This window comes from Ahaetulla prasina, chromosome 1 (assembly GCF_028640845.1).
Source record: "Ahaetulla prasina isolate Xishuangbanna chromosome 1, ASM2864084v1, whole genome shotgun sequence".
Taxonomy (NCBI): domain Eukaryota; kingdom Metazoa; phylum Chordata; class Lepidosauria; order Squamata; family Colubridae; genus Ahaetulla; species Ahaetulla prasina.
Genome location: NC_080539.1, coordinates 267,417,423 through 267,435,416, shown reverse-complemented (window position 1 = coordinate 267,435,416; position 17,994 = coordinate 267,417,423). Strand labels below are relative to the sequence as shown.

Sequence of the window (17,994 nt, the reverse complement as noted above, 5' to 3'; positions counted from 1 at the left end):
GAAGGCTGAGTCAACCTTGGGCCTGGTGGGATTCGAGCCTGCAGTAACTGCAGTAATTCGAGCCTGCAGTAATTGCAGGCAGCTGTGTTTTAATAACAGGCTATCTTACAGCCTGAGCCATCACGGCCCCTGAGCCACCACGGCCCCTATTTTGCAATATCCTTCCCCCAGGAGTGGGGAGGGAATGGGGATTTTGCAGTATCCTTCCCCTGCCACACTTAACAAGCCACACCACACCCACCAAGGCACACCCACAGAACCAGTAATTTTAAAAAAATGGATTTCACCACTGCTCAGGAGGTAGGGAGAGACTTAGTGTAGGCGGGGGAGATACTTTACTCAGTCCCTCCATTGATCTTACTCAGTATTGTTGCTCCTTAACATCAATTAGTTGTGGGGAAAGCAGTGATTGATAGCACTGTTGCTAGGCCAAAAAGCCTTATCCCTTATCCTCAAAAATTAGGTTTTGTTTTCCGTCTTAGCAAATTTACTTAAACTGACTGTTGTCCATTGGTCCTCACAATAGACTCACAGAAACCTGAAGAGAAATGCTGAGATACAATGAGATAAGGCTTTCTGACCTGCAGTAACTGTGAAAGTGTATGTAAGATGTCATCCATCTTATTGTGCTGCTTGTCAACATATATTGTCAACATATATTGTGCTGCTTGTCAACATAGATGCAACTTCTAACCCTCAATCAAACACCAGATTCAGTTCCCAGAATGGAAGAGATTCCTCATCTTGCTGTAGACAAATATACAGGGCCTTTTGCTCTCACCCACTTCAGTTACAATAAATAAAAATATAGTTACTTTTAACCACATCATCTTTAGATTGGCATCCCTGAGTTCCAGAATACAATCAAATATCGCTGTAGAGTCCACTTTAGCAGAAACATCTTCCAAGGGTTTTAGAATCTTTATAGTCTGAAACATAAAAGTAGAGCAATCTTTAGATCATTTGTTTATATTTATTTTTAACCTTATTTATTGCTACATTTACTTATTGCAACTTGTGTAATACTCATGTTGGATACATGGATCTGACCATAAATCTCTTGAGTCTGTGATCCAATATTTTTCTTTTAATGTATTTCCAATATTACTTGTAATGATGCTGCATTGTTAAGCCTCTGACCAAAACAGGAACAGCTGAATTTAGCGAGTTTATATTTTGTTGTATATATAAGAGAGAATCAGTAGCTAATAGTCTTTCAGCATCTTCAAGCCAACCAATATATTCTGGCAGACATTTTATATGTATCTTTTGTATTGTTGCACTATTTGCACAAGTGATGGGCACTTGCACTCCAGCGCAGTTCCATTTGTACGAGGGGTGGGTGCACATGTGCACTGCAGCTGCCATTTACATGAAATCATCCCCTCTCCTCCCCCCACCAGTCTGCCAAGCTGGAAAGATTGGGGACTGCTGGCCTAGAGGTGAAGATGCTTGCCTCACACTCAGGAGGCTGAGAGTTCAATCCTAGCCAGCAACAGATGTTTCTATATCAGGGTGCAAAGAGAAAAGATCTGCTGCGAAGTCTGCATAGGCATCAAGAAGGGCATCCAGCCAGTAAATACTCAGCTCCATTCATTTGCCTTGATTCCACCTCGATGTAAGGGATTATAGGGTCAGAAAAAAAATCATTTTCCCATAGCAGACAGACAGCATATATATCCTTTTAAAGGAAAATTATTGCCCTATATTTAAATTGTGATGCACACCTAAGGCAACTCAAGAATCCAAGGACTGGGTGGATCCATCACTGACCTCAACTTCTTTTTTCTTCATCTCCTTCAGCTTTTTAAGAAGTCCTCGAAAATCGGTGAAACCATACTCCATGCAGACCCTCTCAAAGTCTTTCTTAGGCACCTTGGAGAGGATCTCCAGCATTTCCTTTTCATCAATCATTTTTTTCTCCTTCTTTGGAGTAGGAAGCCCCCTACATACAGACAAAATCATTGAGCTTGTCATAAAACCACATACATTCTTTTGTGGAACCCCTTCTCCCTTAACCCCCAGTCAGAGTTACAATTCCATCTTTAACTATAGGAGGAGAGCCTGGAAAGCCATTAATAATTTCATCAAGTACTTTGATAAAACCAGGGGTGAAATCCAACAGGTTCTAACCGGTTCTGGAGAACTGGTAGCAAAAATTTTGAGCAGTTTGGAGAACCGGTAAATACCACCTCTGGCTGTCCCCAGAGTAGGGTGGGAATGGGAATTTTGCAGTATCCTTCCCCTGCCATGCCCACCAAGTCACGCCCACTAAGCCACACCATGCCCATCAAGCCACGTCCACAGAACCAGTAGTAAAAAAATTTGGATTTCACCACTGCCCCAAACAGCTACCCAATTGCAATATTATTCTCTATATTATCTTGATGCTACCCACTAAAGTATCATGAAAAAGCCTCTTCAAGCAACTTGGTTCATGAAATTAGGTGAAAAGCTTTTATGTATTAACCATCTATGTGTTAGCACTTGGCTGATCTCAAAAAATGAAGCATGATAGGATAGGTTAGTACCTGAATGGGAGATTACTAAGACACCTCAGGACTCTAAATGACATTAGAAGACCTTTTCCAGCACAATGCCATTTTAGAGGATTCCAGTCAGTTTTCTCTTCCCTGACTATATTCAGAACCAGATAGATGGGTTCCTTGAGACAGTAACAGAAATGGACCTCACCAGGCTAATTTAGGCAAAAAAAGGCTTTCCTGTACTGCTACTCTGACTTTGGAGACTGTCCTGAAGAAATTAAATGGGCTCCCAATAGCCTTTTCAAGGATAAGTTACAGGTGGTCCTCAATTTACGACCACAACTGAGCCCAAAATTTTTGTTGCTAAATGAGACATTTGTTAAGTGGGTTTCCCCCCATTTTACAACCTTTCTTGCCATAGTTGTTAAGTGAATCACTGCAATTGTTAAATTAGTAGCCCGGTTGTGAAGTAAACCTGGCTTCCCCATTGACTTGGCTTGTCAGAAGGTCACAAAAGGTAATCATGTGACCCCAGGACACTGCAACTGTCATAAATATGAGTCAGTTGGCTAAGCAGCTGATTTTTGATCACATGACCATGGGGATGCTACAGTGGCCATAAGTGTGAAAAATGGTCATATGTTACTTTTTTCAGTGCAGTTGTAACTTTGAATCATCACTAAATGAACTAAATTATAAGTCAAGGAATACGTAGATTGCCCAGGCAATCTAAGTGGAGTTGATTACCTTTGCTTGCATTTCTACCATAGGACTGAGGTGTTTGTTTCTTTGTTAGGTACTCCTCAGTAGTGGGTTTCAATTTTGTTCGCTACCGGTTTGCTCGTGGGTGCACGCACATGCACGTGTGATGCTTCTGCACATGCGCAGAGCCGTCCAGGCGGGTGGGCGGAGCCTCCCACCGCTGCCGTTACTGGTTCACCCGCTCTGGGACGAACCGAAAGCAACCCACCACTGGTACTCCTGCTGTTTTCTTGAAAAGATTTTGGAAGTGGTTTTCTGTTGCCTGCTTCCTGGGACTGAGAGAGAGTGACTGGTCCAGCTGATTTCTAGCCTGTAGCCTTAATCATTATACCAAACTGGCTTTCTTTTCCTTAGTTACCTCTTCATTTTATATGTGCTTTACTGTTTAGGATGAAAGGAGACTCAATATATAATTAGCTTTTTGGGAACAGCCCCACTTTGCCCATTCTCTCTAGGACCCAGAGGATTGTGTTATTCTAGGGGATTGATGTCATTATTCTCCAGAGAACTAGGGAAAGTCCCTTCTGAGATGTTTTCTCTACTCCCATTCCTTCTGTGGGCTGAGATATCTCTTTTTTGTCTGTTGTCTAGGCCAGGGGTCTCCAAACTTGGCAACTTTAAGACTTGTGGACTTCAACTCCCAGAATTCTGGGAGTTGAAGTCCACAAGTCTTAAAGTTGCCAAGGTTGGAGACCCCTGGCCTAGGCTACGGATCTCCCAAGGTTATTTTCAATCCCATTACACCTGGGGAAATGGGGAAACTATTGCAAACTGATAGGAGTTTTCCAGAGGAGGCAAGGAAATACGTTGGATGGTACAAATCTGGATGTTCAGGTTTGGTAAGTAGCTGAATATAGGAGAAAGAAAAAATGACAGACCTTATCTGCTTTTTGTAAAGTCTTAAAGACATGATTTTTCCCCCATTGGGACTGAAGACTTTCTGTGATCCGGTCAGATATGACTGTTTTTTATGGCTAAAGGTAAGAGATGGAAAGCATCTCACCTCTTTTTCAGCATTTTTTTGAAATCCAACTTTTCTTGGCCTTTAAAAAAATCATGAAAAAAAAGAGGAAAGGGAGGATTAGTCCAAGCAGCCAAAAGTATAAGGCAGGGTTTCTCAATCTTACCAACTTTAACGTATGTGGACCTCAACTCCCAGAATTCCCCAGCCAGCAAGCTGAGTGAATCATTTAGCTGGGGAATTCTGGGAGTCAAAGACTACAACATCTTAAAGTTGCCAAGAAACTCTGGTGTAAAAGAAGCAAGATGTAGATGCTTTGGATATCTCATGGCAGTCTTTCATTACCCTGATTCCCAGATACATTGGGATCACTACTTCCAGAATGTTCAGCCCAGGGGTGGGATTTGGGCCAGTTCGGACCGGTTTGGGTGAATTGGATGTTAATTTTAATCTGGTTTGCCAAACTGGTTGTTCCAAGGACTGGATGACTCTGCCCCCCTCCCCCATCCCATGAGTCTCCAGTCGGCCTGTTTTGGATGCCAGGTAAGTTCATGGCATGTGCAGAGGCTGTGGGAGGGTGAAAAATGGGCCTACTGGAAGTCTGGAGGGTCTCCAGTGTCCGGGGGAGGCCATTTTTGCCCTCCTGGAGGCTCCAGGAAAGCCTCCAGAGCCTGGGGAGGGCAAAAAACTGGAAGTACCAGAAGTCCGGAAATGGGCCCATTTCTGGCCTCCGGAGTGCCTCCGGTGCCCGGGGGAGGCTGTTTTCGCCCTCCTGGAGGCTCGAGGAAAGCCTCCGGAGCCTGGGGAGGGTGAAAACACCCCCCTCCCCTGGCTGTGGTATAGGAGGCCAAGTAGGCCATGCCCCCATGGCCACACCCACCCAGCAACCGGGCAGCGAATCAGTTGCTGAAATTTTTGAATCCCACCTTTGGTTCAGCCAGCAAAATTGAAGGGAGTATCAATTCTAACACATCAAGAATTGGTGAAGTTGAAGAGAGAGGCCAGAGATCTGTGGTCCTTATTATACATTGCCCCAGAGCATCCAGTTCCTTTATTCAAGGAAAAGCTACAGGATTGTTCTAGTTTGAAAATGGGATAAAAGTCTGTAAAGATTCTCTTAAACCTTCAAGTGCTTTAATGACAGGGTGGGTTCTACTTACCTTTACTACCGGTTCGCAACGGGAGCAATCGCATGCGCTCACACACTTCTGTGCATACACAGAAGCTTCTGCGCATGTGCAGATCACCCATGATGACCTTGTGGCGGTGGGTGGAGCCTCCCGCCAGTTTTACTACCGGTTCTATAGAACCGGACCAAACCAGGAGCAACCCACCACTGTTCAACAATCCTCTAAAAGGATGCAAATTACCACCTGTTAGCAAGGACTATACAGTAAATCCTTCCATTCTCCGCTATCCAGTCAGAGCTGAAGAAGCTTCTTAGATGAGAAGCCAAATGTCTTCAAAGAAAAAAGAAGAAAATCCAGTTGTCTCATGAAAAAAAGCACCTTTGAGACGATTGCAAATGGGATATTATTTTTCTTCCCAGCTCTGAATTTATGCTTCTTGTTTACCTTCAGTTATAATCAGGGACACCGTATAGATAATGTCAGCATGCTTGTTGGAAACCACACACTTATAAAGATCAGCATCAGCACTTGTGAGGTTTTCTAACTGCAACGAAAAAACAACACAGATCAAAATGAAAGTACCCTTAATGCTCTAGAGGTCAAATGGGGCCTATGTCTGTAGCACTTAGAGAGTGGACACTTTTCAGTTCAACAAAGGCGAATTTAAAGAAAGTTTTAATAAGATGATAGAAACACCCTTGGATATTTTTTTTTAAAAAAGCATAATTTTGCAAGGTAGAGAAAGAAGCAAAAGAGAGAAGCAACTTTTAAAAAGCCACACATTTTTACCTTGAGGACGTATTCTTTATTGATGCTGTCGAAAAATACTTTTGATCCCTCTTTGAACGGCATCCCACTTTCTCTTTTCCACGTAACATGGGGCTTGGGGTTACCTATCACTTTGGCTCGGAATATAGCCTTATCTCCTGTTGGCAAGCAACACAGAATGAGATTTGAACAACAAATGAGTTTGAATGTACCAGATTTGCACATTTGGGGACAATTTTCAGGCTGCCTCAAGATGCGATGCTCCTCTTTAGCTCCTCTAGCAATTAAATGAGATCAACGACAGGTTAGCCATCTATTTGGAGTTGGGTACCACCAGCACACTGATGATAATAACTGCCCCAAGATACTTCATACTCAGCAGTACTCAGTACTCAGAAGTACTCATCTTGACTTCTGATTGTCTAAATGATGCAGGCACAATCTGATCTCAGTATCTGGAGGTTGTTGGTGCCTGGATGGGGAGGAACAAGATCAAGTTCAACCTGAGCAAGACTAAGTGCCCATGGGTGCTTGATTCTCCCAGTTCTGGGGAGGACCAAGTTTTGGGGAACTTCCACCTTTGATCAGGACTGGGGAGCAATCTGGGGTCTTTCTGAACTCTCAGCTCTTGCTTGAGAAGGAGTGGAAGCCATGACCAGAAAGGCCTTCGCACACCTTCAACTTGTACATCCTTTGAGCCCATTCCTGGAATAAGAAGCTCTCTTTATGAGATTCATGGCTTAGTTACCTCATGGGGGAATTACTGCCTTACAATGCACTTAATATGAGATTAGCTTAAAGATTGCTGAGAAACGACAGCTGGATGCAACAACGACAGAAAAGACTTACTTCGCCCATGTAACACCCATGCTAGGTGAGCTGGGCTTGAAAGTACAATTAAAGATGCTAGTGATTACCTATAAAACCTACATAGTCTAGCTATGTTTAAGATAACCTAGCTATTTGAAGGACTAGCTTTCTCTTGCATCATTAACCTATCAACTGCGCAAAATCCAGATCTGCATGCAGAAATTCCAGATAACGTATTGTTGAAGTCTATGGACAGGAATCTTCTCAGACTAATGGTTAGCATCTGGTTAGAACTAGATAATAGTCAATGGCATTCAAGAGGGATTAGACTTAGTTTGCTTGTGGCTATGTAAAAATTCATAACCAATGACTCTTTTAACTTCTTCCCCTGGGTCTGCCAGTCATTCTCCTATATCCCGTGAATTTATGGAATACGTGCCAGAAGTGGCATGCAGAACCATCCCACGTGGGATGTGCAGCGTTGCTGGCTCCTCTTCCGCATTCCTGCGTACACATATGTATGTGCCTGTCAGCTGGCCTCCGCGTGCGTGGGAGCGCCAAAACCCAGAACAGCAGCATTTCATCATGCATGCCCACTCCGGCATATGAACTTCCAGGTTTCTGTCACATGTATGCATGATAGTCAGCTGTTCAGGCCTCCGTGCCTGAAACCGGAAGTTCAGGTGCCAGTGGATGCATGCATGACAGAACGCTGTTCTTCTGGGTTTTGGTGCTCCCACATGCGAGAAGACCAGCGAGGCTGCGCGGTCCAGGCGGGATGGTTTTTTGTGCGATTTCCGGCATGCAAGTTGGCATGCAGTGACGTGAAAGGTTAGCCATCACTGATCTATCCTATGTGTTCCAACAGAATTGGTTTAATTGTGCTATACATGAAGCAATATGATTTAGAAATGAGGCCACTCTTTTCCAGCACTGGCATTGGTATTGGTATTCTACTTAAGAATAAGACTATTCTACTTAAGAATTAAGACTACTTAAGAATTCTTATTCTTTCCTCTTGAACATAAATGTAACAGAGAACCAGGCAGTTATGGTGTAATAAGGTAAAGGTAAAGGTTCCCCTCGCAGGGTGCTCATCTCCGTTTCAAAACCGAAGAGCCAGTGCTGTCCGAAGACGTCTCCTTGGTCATGTCACCAACATGACTCAACGCCAAAGGCGCACGGAACGGTGTTACCTTCCCACCAAAGGTGGTCCCTATTTTTTCTACTTGCATTTTTTACGTGCTTTCGAACTGCTAGGTTGGTAGAATCTGGGACAAGTAACAGGAGCTCACCCCATTATATTTGCAGATGTAATACATCTGCAAATATTATATTGGGGAAGGTTAATATGGAGGGTGAATAAGAGGTTACCTTCGGGAGCTGTCAGTGGCTGAGGTTTCTCTGTAAATTCAGGAATGCTTTCTCCGGCAGGGATTTCCACAGAATGAGAAACCATGCTGAAGGACGCTACAGAAGAAGAGGATTTCTTGGAAACCATTTCCTCTGCAGATAAAAGCAGGCACACGTCATACAGAATAATATTTTTCATTAATCTGTTCGAGAATTAGGTCCACAAATATCTCCAGAAAGCAATAATTAAGGGAAAAAAATGGCTCATGTTTTTTCCAGCAACGGATGGCTAAATACCAAAGCACTAAAAGAAAAAAGTCTGTCATGATTTCAATAAACTTTAGAACAGATCTCACAGTTCAATATTCACCACAAATTCTGTTTAAAAATGAAAAAGGATCCCAGCTCTCCCAGCCTTCTTTCCTTTGAAGTTATCATTATGTCATCCCCATAACCTTCATCAAAGAACAAGTAAGAAGGCAAAAATTATCTATTGGATTTATTTGCTGCTGATGTAATCATGCCCCTCTCTCGTGCTTTGGACCCTTCCCAATTTATGAAAAAAGAACATCAAGAATTTTCTTGATTCTGTATTTAATAATCAATTTTTTAAAAAACTTATAATCATTTGCATTGAAATTCTGTCTCATAAGCAAACAATTATATTGAATATTTTACAGGTTGCCTTTAAATGCAAAAACTTTAAATATCTAGAGATTTTTATTTTTATATTTAAATATAATTTTTTAAATAAAATATATAAATGTATTTTATATTTAGAGATTTAAATAATCAAGATTGCAAATAAGTTATTCAATAACAGTTATGACTCTATGAAAAAAATAATTATGGCTATATTAAAAAAAATAAGAGGTCATGAAAAAATGAGTGATTTTAGGATTTTAGGCCTTTTACAAGTAGTCCGCAATGTACAACAGTTTGTTTAGTGACTGTTCAAAGTTACAATGGCACTGAAAAAAGCGACTTATGACCATTTTTCACACTTACGACTGTTGCAGCATTCCCATAGTCCTGTCCTTTACATTCGGATGCTTGACAACTGACTCACATTTATGACGGTTGCAGTGTCCTGGAGTTATGTGATCCCCTTTTGTGACCTTCTGACAAGCAAAGTCAATGGGGAAGCCAGATGAACTTAGCAACAGTGTTGTTAATTTCACAACTGCAGTGATTCACTTAACAAATGTGGCAAGAAAAGTTGTAAAATGGGGCAAAACATACTTAGCAATTTTCTCACTTAGCAACATACACTTTGGGCTCATTTATAGTCGTAATTCGAGGACTACTTGTAACAGCAATCAGAATGTTATCCTCCAAACCGATGTATTTTATGCTTAGTTCAAATTAGGGTAGAATTGGGGGCATACCTTGTTTATACTACCAAGCAGCTCAGCTAATAGCAGTAGCACTTAGACTTTTTGCCACTTCACAGTGCTTTACAGCCCTCTCTAAGTGGTTTACACAGTCAGCATATTGCCCCCAACAATCTGAGTCCTCATTTTACTGACCTCGGAAGAATGGAAGGTTAAGTCAATTTTGAGCCAGTCAGGATCGAACTCTAAGCCTCTATTTACGGGACTGCCTGCTGCCACCGATAGCCTCCCATCGACCTGTGCGCTCACACAGGGAGGGTCTCCTCAGGGTGCCGTCAGCCAAACAATGTCGGCTGGCGACCCCCAGGGGGAGAGCCTTCTCTGTGGGAGCACCCACTCTCTGGAATGAGCTTCCTCTGGGGCTACGATTACTCCCTGACCTCCGGACCTTTCGCCGTGAACTCAAGACCTTTCTGTTTCACCGCGCAGGGCTGGCCTAATACACTTCGGTTTTAATTGGGGTTTTTTATCATTTTTTATTATAATTTTTAAAGGGGGTTAGCCAAATAGAATAAGATTTTAAAAATGTTTTTAAATCTATTTATCAAATTGGTATTATTTTGGCTGTAAACCGCCCTGAGTCCTTCCGGAGAAGGGTGGTATAAAAATCAAATAAATCAAATAAATAAATAATAAATAAATAAGCAGAGTTAGCCTGCAATGCTGCATTCTAACCACTGCACCACCATGGCAAATAATGGATTGAGATGAAGAATGTTCAGTTGTTAGGTAAGAATTGGGTAAGAATCTGTTTTTTCCATTCCAAGTGGACTTTCATAAAACAAATGAATTCAATAGCAACTTTATATAAGTCATGTGATGAATGTAGAGAAAGATGTTTCCAGGTTTTATTTTAGGTATCAGTTTAGTCTTAATCAGGTTTTAAGTTTTAATCAAGAAATATCTATATCCATTGTTATCATGTAGGAAAAAAGGCCTCCATAGAGGAAAGTATTTTTATAATAACACAATACTTTATAATTTGGACCAGAACAACAGTGAGAATATAGGATGCCATCACTTCTGTATTGTTAAATCAATTTATAATTGCAAAATTGATTGGTAGCAGAGATCTGTCTAATGTTGAAAAAATTATTTATTCAACATTAAAGCTATAATCTCAAAAATACATCAGGCCTTATTTGAAATAAATTTTGATGGAACTAGCACTTTCTACAGTGGCTTGGGGGATGCTTATAAGCAACTCTACAAGAAATATATATTTTTTTATTTCAGTGTCATTTCTGCTACAGGTTCTCTAGAACTGGTCAAAACCTGCTGAATACCACCTCCATGTAAGACTGATGGTGATATCACATAAATGGGAACCTAGACTGTTGAGGGTAATATGCTGGTATTGTAAACTGTCCAGACAGTGCTGTAAAGCTGTATAAAGTGGTATATAAGTCTAAGTGCTATTGGGGGCAGGCAAGTATCAAAGCAGCCTAGAAATATCAAAATAAATAACAAATATAAGACACCAAGAGACTTCCCATTGGTTTTGAATGGCAGAATTAGAAAGGCAATTGGCTTTTGCAATTGGCACTCTGCAATAACAGTTTGTTAGGACTGCAGACCATAACAGACCATCACCTTTGGAAAACATTAGATTCAGGAAGTTAAACATAATTGTGAATTACAGTTCCCATACGCTAAGCCTGAAGCAAGCAAAAGTACTGAGTATAACAATATTGATGGGTGGTTGTCAAAAGGAGATTCCACCCCCTTTTTGGGCACCGAGATTTAACCAACTTGTCTACATTAGCTGACTTAGAATTAATTAATATAACTGTATTTAGTTCCTTCTTTAAAAACAGCTATAGTATTTTTTTTTAATATTCTGACCTCCTGGAGATAATTATCCAACTACAGCAGGGGTCTCCAACCTTGGTCCCTTTAAGACTTGTGGACTTCAACTCCCAGAGTTCCTCAGCCAGCTTTGAACTACAGTACTTGCCTTCTGTGATTTTGGTTGTCTGAGTCATATGCTGCACTGAGCTGGAAGAGGAAACCTCAGAAGAGTAATGTTGCTGGACCTGCGATTTCATCTGCAGGGCTGCAGTTGCCATAATGACTTTGATGTTTTTACAGGTTACAGAGTTTATAAAAGCTGTGGAAAGGAGAAAAAAAAGTCATTTTACTTATTTAATGTAAGCACCTCTTCTATTTCACTTGGTCTTGATCTAAACCAGCGGTTCTCAACCTGTGGTCCTGGGGGCCCACAATGTCATCTGTGAAGGCTTGAAGAAATGTTATGATTTAAATCCTGAGTTAAGTCTTGGGAGCCCATGGCCATGGTCCTTGGCCACAAAAGGTATTTAAAGGGGGTCAGTGGTGAAAAAAAAGTTGAGAACCACTGACTACCAAGCCTATATTTCTCAGCCTCAGCAACCTGAAGATGTGTGGAATTCAGCTCCCAGAATTCCTCAGCCAGCCCTCATGTCCATATATCGTCAAGTGATCAAGGTTGAGAAACAGTGGTCAAGGAAGTTCAGGGAGTTAAAACCAGTGGTGGGATTCAGCCAGTTCGCACCTATTCGGGAGAACCGGTTGTTAACTTTCTAAGCAGTTCGAAGAACCAGTTGGAAGAAATCTTATTTTGTTTTTTTCCAATTTACAGGGCTAATCCTGTAAGGAAGGCAGGAAGGAAACATTCTGGTGTTTCTAGCCTAATCTTTATTGCTCTGCTTACAGAAACTGCCTCTCTGGTTAACCCTTATTACATTGTAACAGCTAAGGCGAAGCGCCCATCGATGTGAGTGACGTTGAATTGGGCATTCCCACACAGTCACATGACCACCGAGCCACACCTACCCAGCTGGTCATTAGGGCAGAGAACCGGTTGATTGATTGATTGATTGATTGATTGATTGATTTATAATCCAATTTCTATACCACCCTTTTCCCGAAGGACTCAGGGTGGTTTACAGCCATATTAAAAAACAAAAATACACATAATATAAATAACAAATTTAAAAACATTTAAAACGAATATATTAATTGGCCAAATTACTAAAACGGTCAAAACCGACATAAAACCCTTTAAAATTTAAAAACTATAATTAAAATACATTTAAAATACATTTAGGCTAGTCCCGCACGATTAAATAATAAAGTTTTTAATTCCCACTTGAAGGTTCGGAGGTGGGGGAGTTGGCGTAACCCCGGAGGTAACTCGTTCCAAAGAGCCGGTGCTGCCACAGAGAAGGGTCTCCCCCTGGGGGCCACCAACCGACATTGTTAGGTCAACGGCACCCTGAGCAGGCCCACTCTGTGGGAGTGCACAGGTCGTTGGGAGGCTATCGGTGGCAGAAGGTGGTCTCGTAAATACCCCGGTCCTAAGACATGGAGCGCTTTGAAGGTGGTCACTAACACCTTGAATTGCACCCGGAAAGCTACTGGCAGCCAGTGCAGGCCACGCAGGATGGGTGTTATATGGGAGCAACGTGGTGCTCCCTCTATTACCCGCGCAGCCGCATTCTGGACTAACTGGAGCCTCCTGGTGCTCTTCAAGGGGAGCCCCATGTAGAGAGCATTGCAATAGTCCAGGCGAGAGGTAACGAGGGCGTGAGTGACCTTGCGTAAAGAGTCCCGGTCAACGAAGGGGCGCAACTGGTGAATCAGGCGAACCTGATAAAATGCTCCCCTGGCGACGGCCGTCAGGTGCTCTTCTAAAGACAGCCGATCGTCTAGGAGAATGCCCAAGTTGCACACCCTTCCCCTGGGGGCCAATACTTCACCCCCAACAGTCAGCAAGGGCGAAAGCTGGCTGTACCAGGACGCCGGAACCCACAGCCACTCTGTCTTGGTTGGGTTGAGCTGGAGCCTGTTCCTCCCCATCCAGACCCGTACTGCCTCAAGACAACGGGCCATCACCTCGACAGCTTCATTGGGGTGGTTTGGAGTGGAAATGTACAGCTGAGTATCATCAGTGTACAGATGATAATCTACCCCAAAACCACGGATAATCTCACCCAGCGGCTTCATGTAGATGTTGAACAGGAGAGGCGAGAGAACCGACCCCTGAGGCACCCCACAAGTGAGGTACCTAGAAGTCGATCTCTGCCCCCCTGCCAACACCGTCTGTGTCCGGTCAGAGATATAGGACCACCCCCAATCCCTCCAACCGTCGCAGCAGGATACCATGGTCGATGGTATCAAAAGCCGCCGAGAGATCTAAAAGGACCAGGACAGAGGAACATCCCCTGTCCCGAGCCCTCCAGAGGTCATCCACCAACGCGACCAAAGCCGTCTCAGTGCTGTACCCCGGTTTGGAGCCGGACTGGAACGGGTCTAGAAAGACAGATTCCTCCAGGTATTGGGGGAGCTGATATGCCACCACACTCTCAACAACCTTCACCAAAAAGTGAAGGTTGGAGACTGGACGATAGTTCGCCAATATAGCTGGGTCCAGGGAAGGCTTCTTGAGGAGGGGCCTCACCACCGCCTCTTTCAAGGCGGTGGGAAAAATGCCCTCCAACAAGGAAGCATTGGTAACTCCCAGGAGCCAGCCTCGTGACACCTCCCGTGTGGCCAGTACCAACCAGGAGGGACACGGGTCCAATAAACATGTGGTGGGATTCAGCCTACCCAACAACCTGTCCATGTCGTCGGGAGTCACAGGATCAAACTCAGCCCAGGTAATGTCCACAAGACTCGGCCCCGTCATCTCGCCCGGATCTATCCAATCAGCATCCAGACCACTCCGGATCCGAGCGATTTTATCATACAGATACTGTACAAAATCCTCAGCACGACCCTGCAATTATTTGAATCCCATCACTGGTTAAAACCCTAGCACTGTGATGGCGAACCTATGGCATGAGTGCCAGAGGTGGCATGCACAGCCCTCTCTGATGGAACGCGTGCTGTCGCCCCAAGTCAGCTCTCTGTGGTGTTTCTTTCATGAGCTCCTATTTCCCTGCAGACAATGAAACAGAAGCTCATGAAAGAAAAAGATTTTATCTCTTGCCGCCCTGCCAGTGTTGGGATGCCCCACCTCCCGCCAGCTAGCTGGTCTTTGGGTCCCTGCTACGCATTCGCTCATGTCCTCGCATGCACACGCATGTCCTCGCATGCACACGCATGTCCTCCCATGCATGCGCATATCCATGCATGCACACATACATGCACGTCCTCGCATGCATGTTCATGCACCTTTCACTTTGGGCATGTGTGCATGCGCAATTTGGCCACTCAGTGTCTAAAAGGTTCACCATCATTGCCCTAGCATCGGGAGGGCACTGACGTTGGAAAGGATGGCTCAGTTTATCCCCTATCTTCAGCCTAAATGTTCTTATGATGGATAACAAAGGAATAAAAACAATACTAGTCAGTTAACAAAATAACAGAGGCAAAGCCAACGATCATAATTCATAATTTGCCACGTATAAGGAAGGGAAACATATCTGAAAAAGATTGGACTGTCCAGAACACAGGGGGAAAGAAAAAACATCGTTTGGCTTAATATGGACGTATAATTTTAAGAAATGTTGGTGAACTTGTGAAATTCAAACATCTGGAAATTTGCAAATGTGGCCTCTGTCTTTGGAAAAAGACAATCCAAGGAACTATAGACCAATATGCAGGGTGTTAATATCTATAAAGTTTCTATAGCAATTCATAAAAGAAGCAGTGTGGAGAAATGGCTAAGCGCATAGCATCATAGGCCACAGATCTCAAATCTCTGCTCCCAGGACTTTCTATCAGGCATCTACCTCTCAGTCTGGGGTACCTACTTGGAGGTCCTGCTGCTACCACTTTCAGATGGCTTAACTGGCATCTTCCCCCTAGCCCCAGTATATGAGATAAAGGTGGCTTTCATAACCTGTACTGCCCTTCTGCTGATTAAAAGACTAAGATATAAAAAACTGAAATAATTTCAATAATACTATCTCCTGGGCTCATTCATATTGAAATGATATATGACTGCAGGCTTCAGCCCTTTCTTTCAATTCCACCACAAATATACAAAACCAAGCTTATTTAAAAAGAAAAAAACAAAATATAAAAACACTGAAAATTACAAAATAAACTACAAATGGTTTCCTATAAATGAGTATTTTTAAATAAATTTATATGGTCGCTCAACTTGACTCCAGGCAACTTACAAAATTAAAAACGCACATCACGGTACCCATAGTTCTTCCCACCCACCCCCACCCACCCCCAGTGATATCAACAAACACAATCACACCAACCACTTGATTTGCTTTGTATCCATCTACAGTCCCTAGGCCTTTAACAGAACCACGTCTTCAATGCCTTCAGGGGCTCCCTGAAATATGCAATACTTTATATAGTTTTTGATACTATTTTTTCCGAATTGAGAGATTCGAACAGGTTCGGATGAGGACAACATGGATGATCATCTTTAAGATTTGAGATCAAGCCTTATAAGCACATGCAGAAGGAATTTGGGATGTGAAAAGAAAAGAAGACCGAGGGGAAACATGTTACCAGTACAGTGTTCAGATATGTAAAAATGAGCCATAGGGAAAATGATTGGGAATTATTTTCTATTGCCACATAAACTAAAACTAGAAATATTGGGTAAAAGTTGTAGTTATCTAGGTTTCACTTAAATTCAAAGAAAAAAACTTCCTGATGAGCACTGTCCAAAAGTGGAGCAGATGACATATGGAGCATTCTCATAACTTTTGTAGAAGTTTTTGGTTTGTTTGTTGTTGTTTTTTTAAAAGCAAAGAACTGGGCAAACCCTTTTCAAGGATAATTATATGGTTTCTTGCACATTGTGGAAGGTTGAACTAGGTGATCTTTATGTTTCTTTCCATCCCTGTAAATGTATCATTCTATGATAGTTGGCAGTTTTGAACTTTAATCAAAACTGTATGGAATGATCATAACTATATGTTTTCTTGGCCTGGTTCACAGCTTCTCCCTCAGATATCCTCCTCCAGAGTCACCTTTTCTTTTTCAAGGATTTAATTTTTCTATTCCTGTATGCATGACAGAGAGCCAGTCCTCCTGAGAATTTGTGTTTTGTATCTGGGTAGCCTTGAAAGATGGATTTGATAGTCCAATTGCAATAATCAGTCTGTAAATAAATTGGAAACAACAGCAATTCTGAAGCCAGTGCAAATTTGTCAAGAACGAATCTTGCCTTATCATATTATTTAATTAGGTAACTTCCTTAGTAGATTAATGGAATGATGTATATTCCATTAAAATAGATTCCTCCCCCAAAAAATCATTTGACAAAATATTCATACCATTCTGATTAGCAAGTTCAGTAGAGATTGGGTAATATTACAGTGACATGGATACATAGCTGGTTTGAAAATCATACGCAGTGAGTGTTATCAAGATGGAATAAAAGATGTCAGAAACTCCAATTGTGGAAAATTCAATTCTGGAAAATTCTATTAAAGGTATCAATTTATATCCTGCATGAAGAAGTAGAGGATTTGTTGCTCAAATGTTTCAAGATGATATAACGTTCAGTGAGATTAATATAATTCTATGAGACTTTGGTAAGTTAGAGTAATAAGCCAAACATAATGGTATAAAATCAATCAAAGCTTTTCATTAGGAAACAAAAATTAAATGCTCAAATATAGCCCGAGGAATACTTGGCTTGACAATAATGAAAAATACGATGTAGTAGTATTTGATTATAAGTAAAGTAAATCAATAGTGTCACATGCCTGCAAAAAAAAGGTTAAAAGCTATTTTAATTGCAGAAAAAGAAATACAATTTCTTAATCACAAGATGTAGTAGTTCCTCTATTTTCTGCCCTTGTCAGATCCCACATCTAATGTTGTATTAATTACTATACAACCTACAAAGAGCTCAGCCAGACTGAAATAGATTCAGTGGGTGATAAGGATTATTATGACGCTAGAAGCTAAATGCTATGAAGAGTGATGGAAGGAATTGGGAAAATTTAGTCTTAGGAAGAGAATGGACAAATACAATGGACTCTCAAAATACCTGAAAGAATGTCACCCAGAAAAAAAAGCTGTCTATATTTTCAGAGTTTAGGATGTGGAATCAGATTCCAGCTACAGGAAGGCAGATTTCAGATGAAGATAAGGAAAAAGAATACAATAAGAGCAGTTTCAACAATGAGACCCTGAGAAATGATGGACTCCTAGTTCAAGTGGAGGATAGCTAGCCATCTGTATGGGATTTGGATGGTGCAAATGATTGAATCGAATGGCTTGCACTGTCTTTTCCAGCTCAACAAACACCTGATTTTATTGCGATAAAAGTCAGTCTGAACTGTTCAGGATCCTGGATGCTATCAAGGATATATTTAAGTCTGTTTGGAACCGACAAGAACATTTTGCATCCTGTTGTTTAGGTG

At 42.0% G+C, this 17,994-nt stretch overlaps 2 protein-coding genes across 2 annotated transcripts in view; one reads left to right on the top strand and one right to left on the bottom strand.

Annotated features, from left to right (window-relative positions):
- IGSF22 (immunoglobulin superfamily member 22) overlaps positions 1–11,733 on the bottom strand; it is a 49,812-nt gene extending 38,079 nt beyond the window's left edge. The window contains exons 1-7 of the mRNA XM_058161406.1: positions 11,622–11,733; positions 8,292–8,423; positions 6,129–6,265; positions 5,784–5,883; positions 4,252–4,291; positions 1,774–1,945; positions 816–929 (exon numbers count right to left, since the gene is read on the bottom strand). Coding sequence (XP_058017389.1) covers positions 816–929; positions 1,774–1,945; positions 4,252–4,291; positions 5,784–5,883; positions 6,129–6,265; positions 8,292–8,423; positions 11,622–11,733 — 807 coding nt within the window. The remainder of the gene's footprint in view (positions 1–815; positions 930–1,773; positions 1,946–4,251; positions 4,292–5,783; positions 5,884–6,128; positions 6,266–8,291; positions 8,424–11,621) is intronic.
- Positions 1–17,994, top strand: part of TMEM86A (transmembrane protein 86A) — a 150,047-nt gene that overhangs the window by 109,976 nt on the left and 22,077 nt on the right. The window lies entirely within an intron of this gene.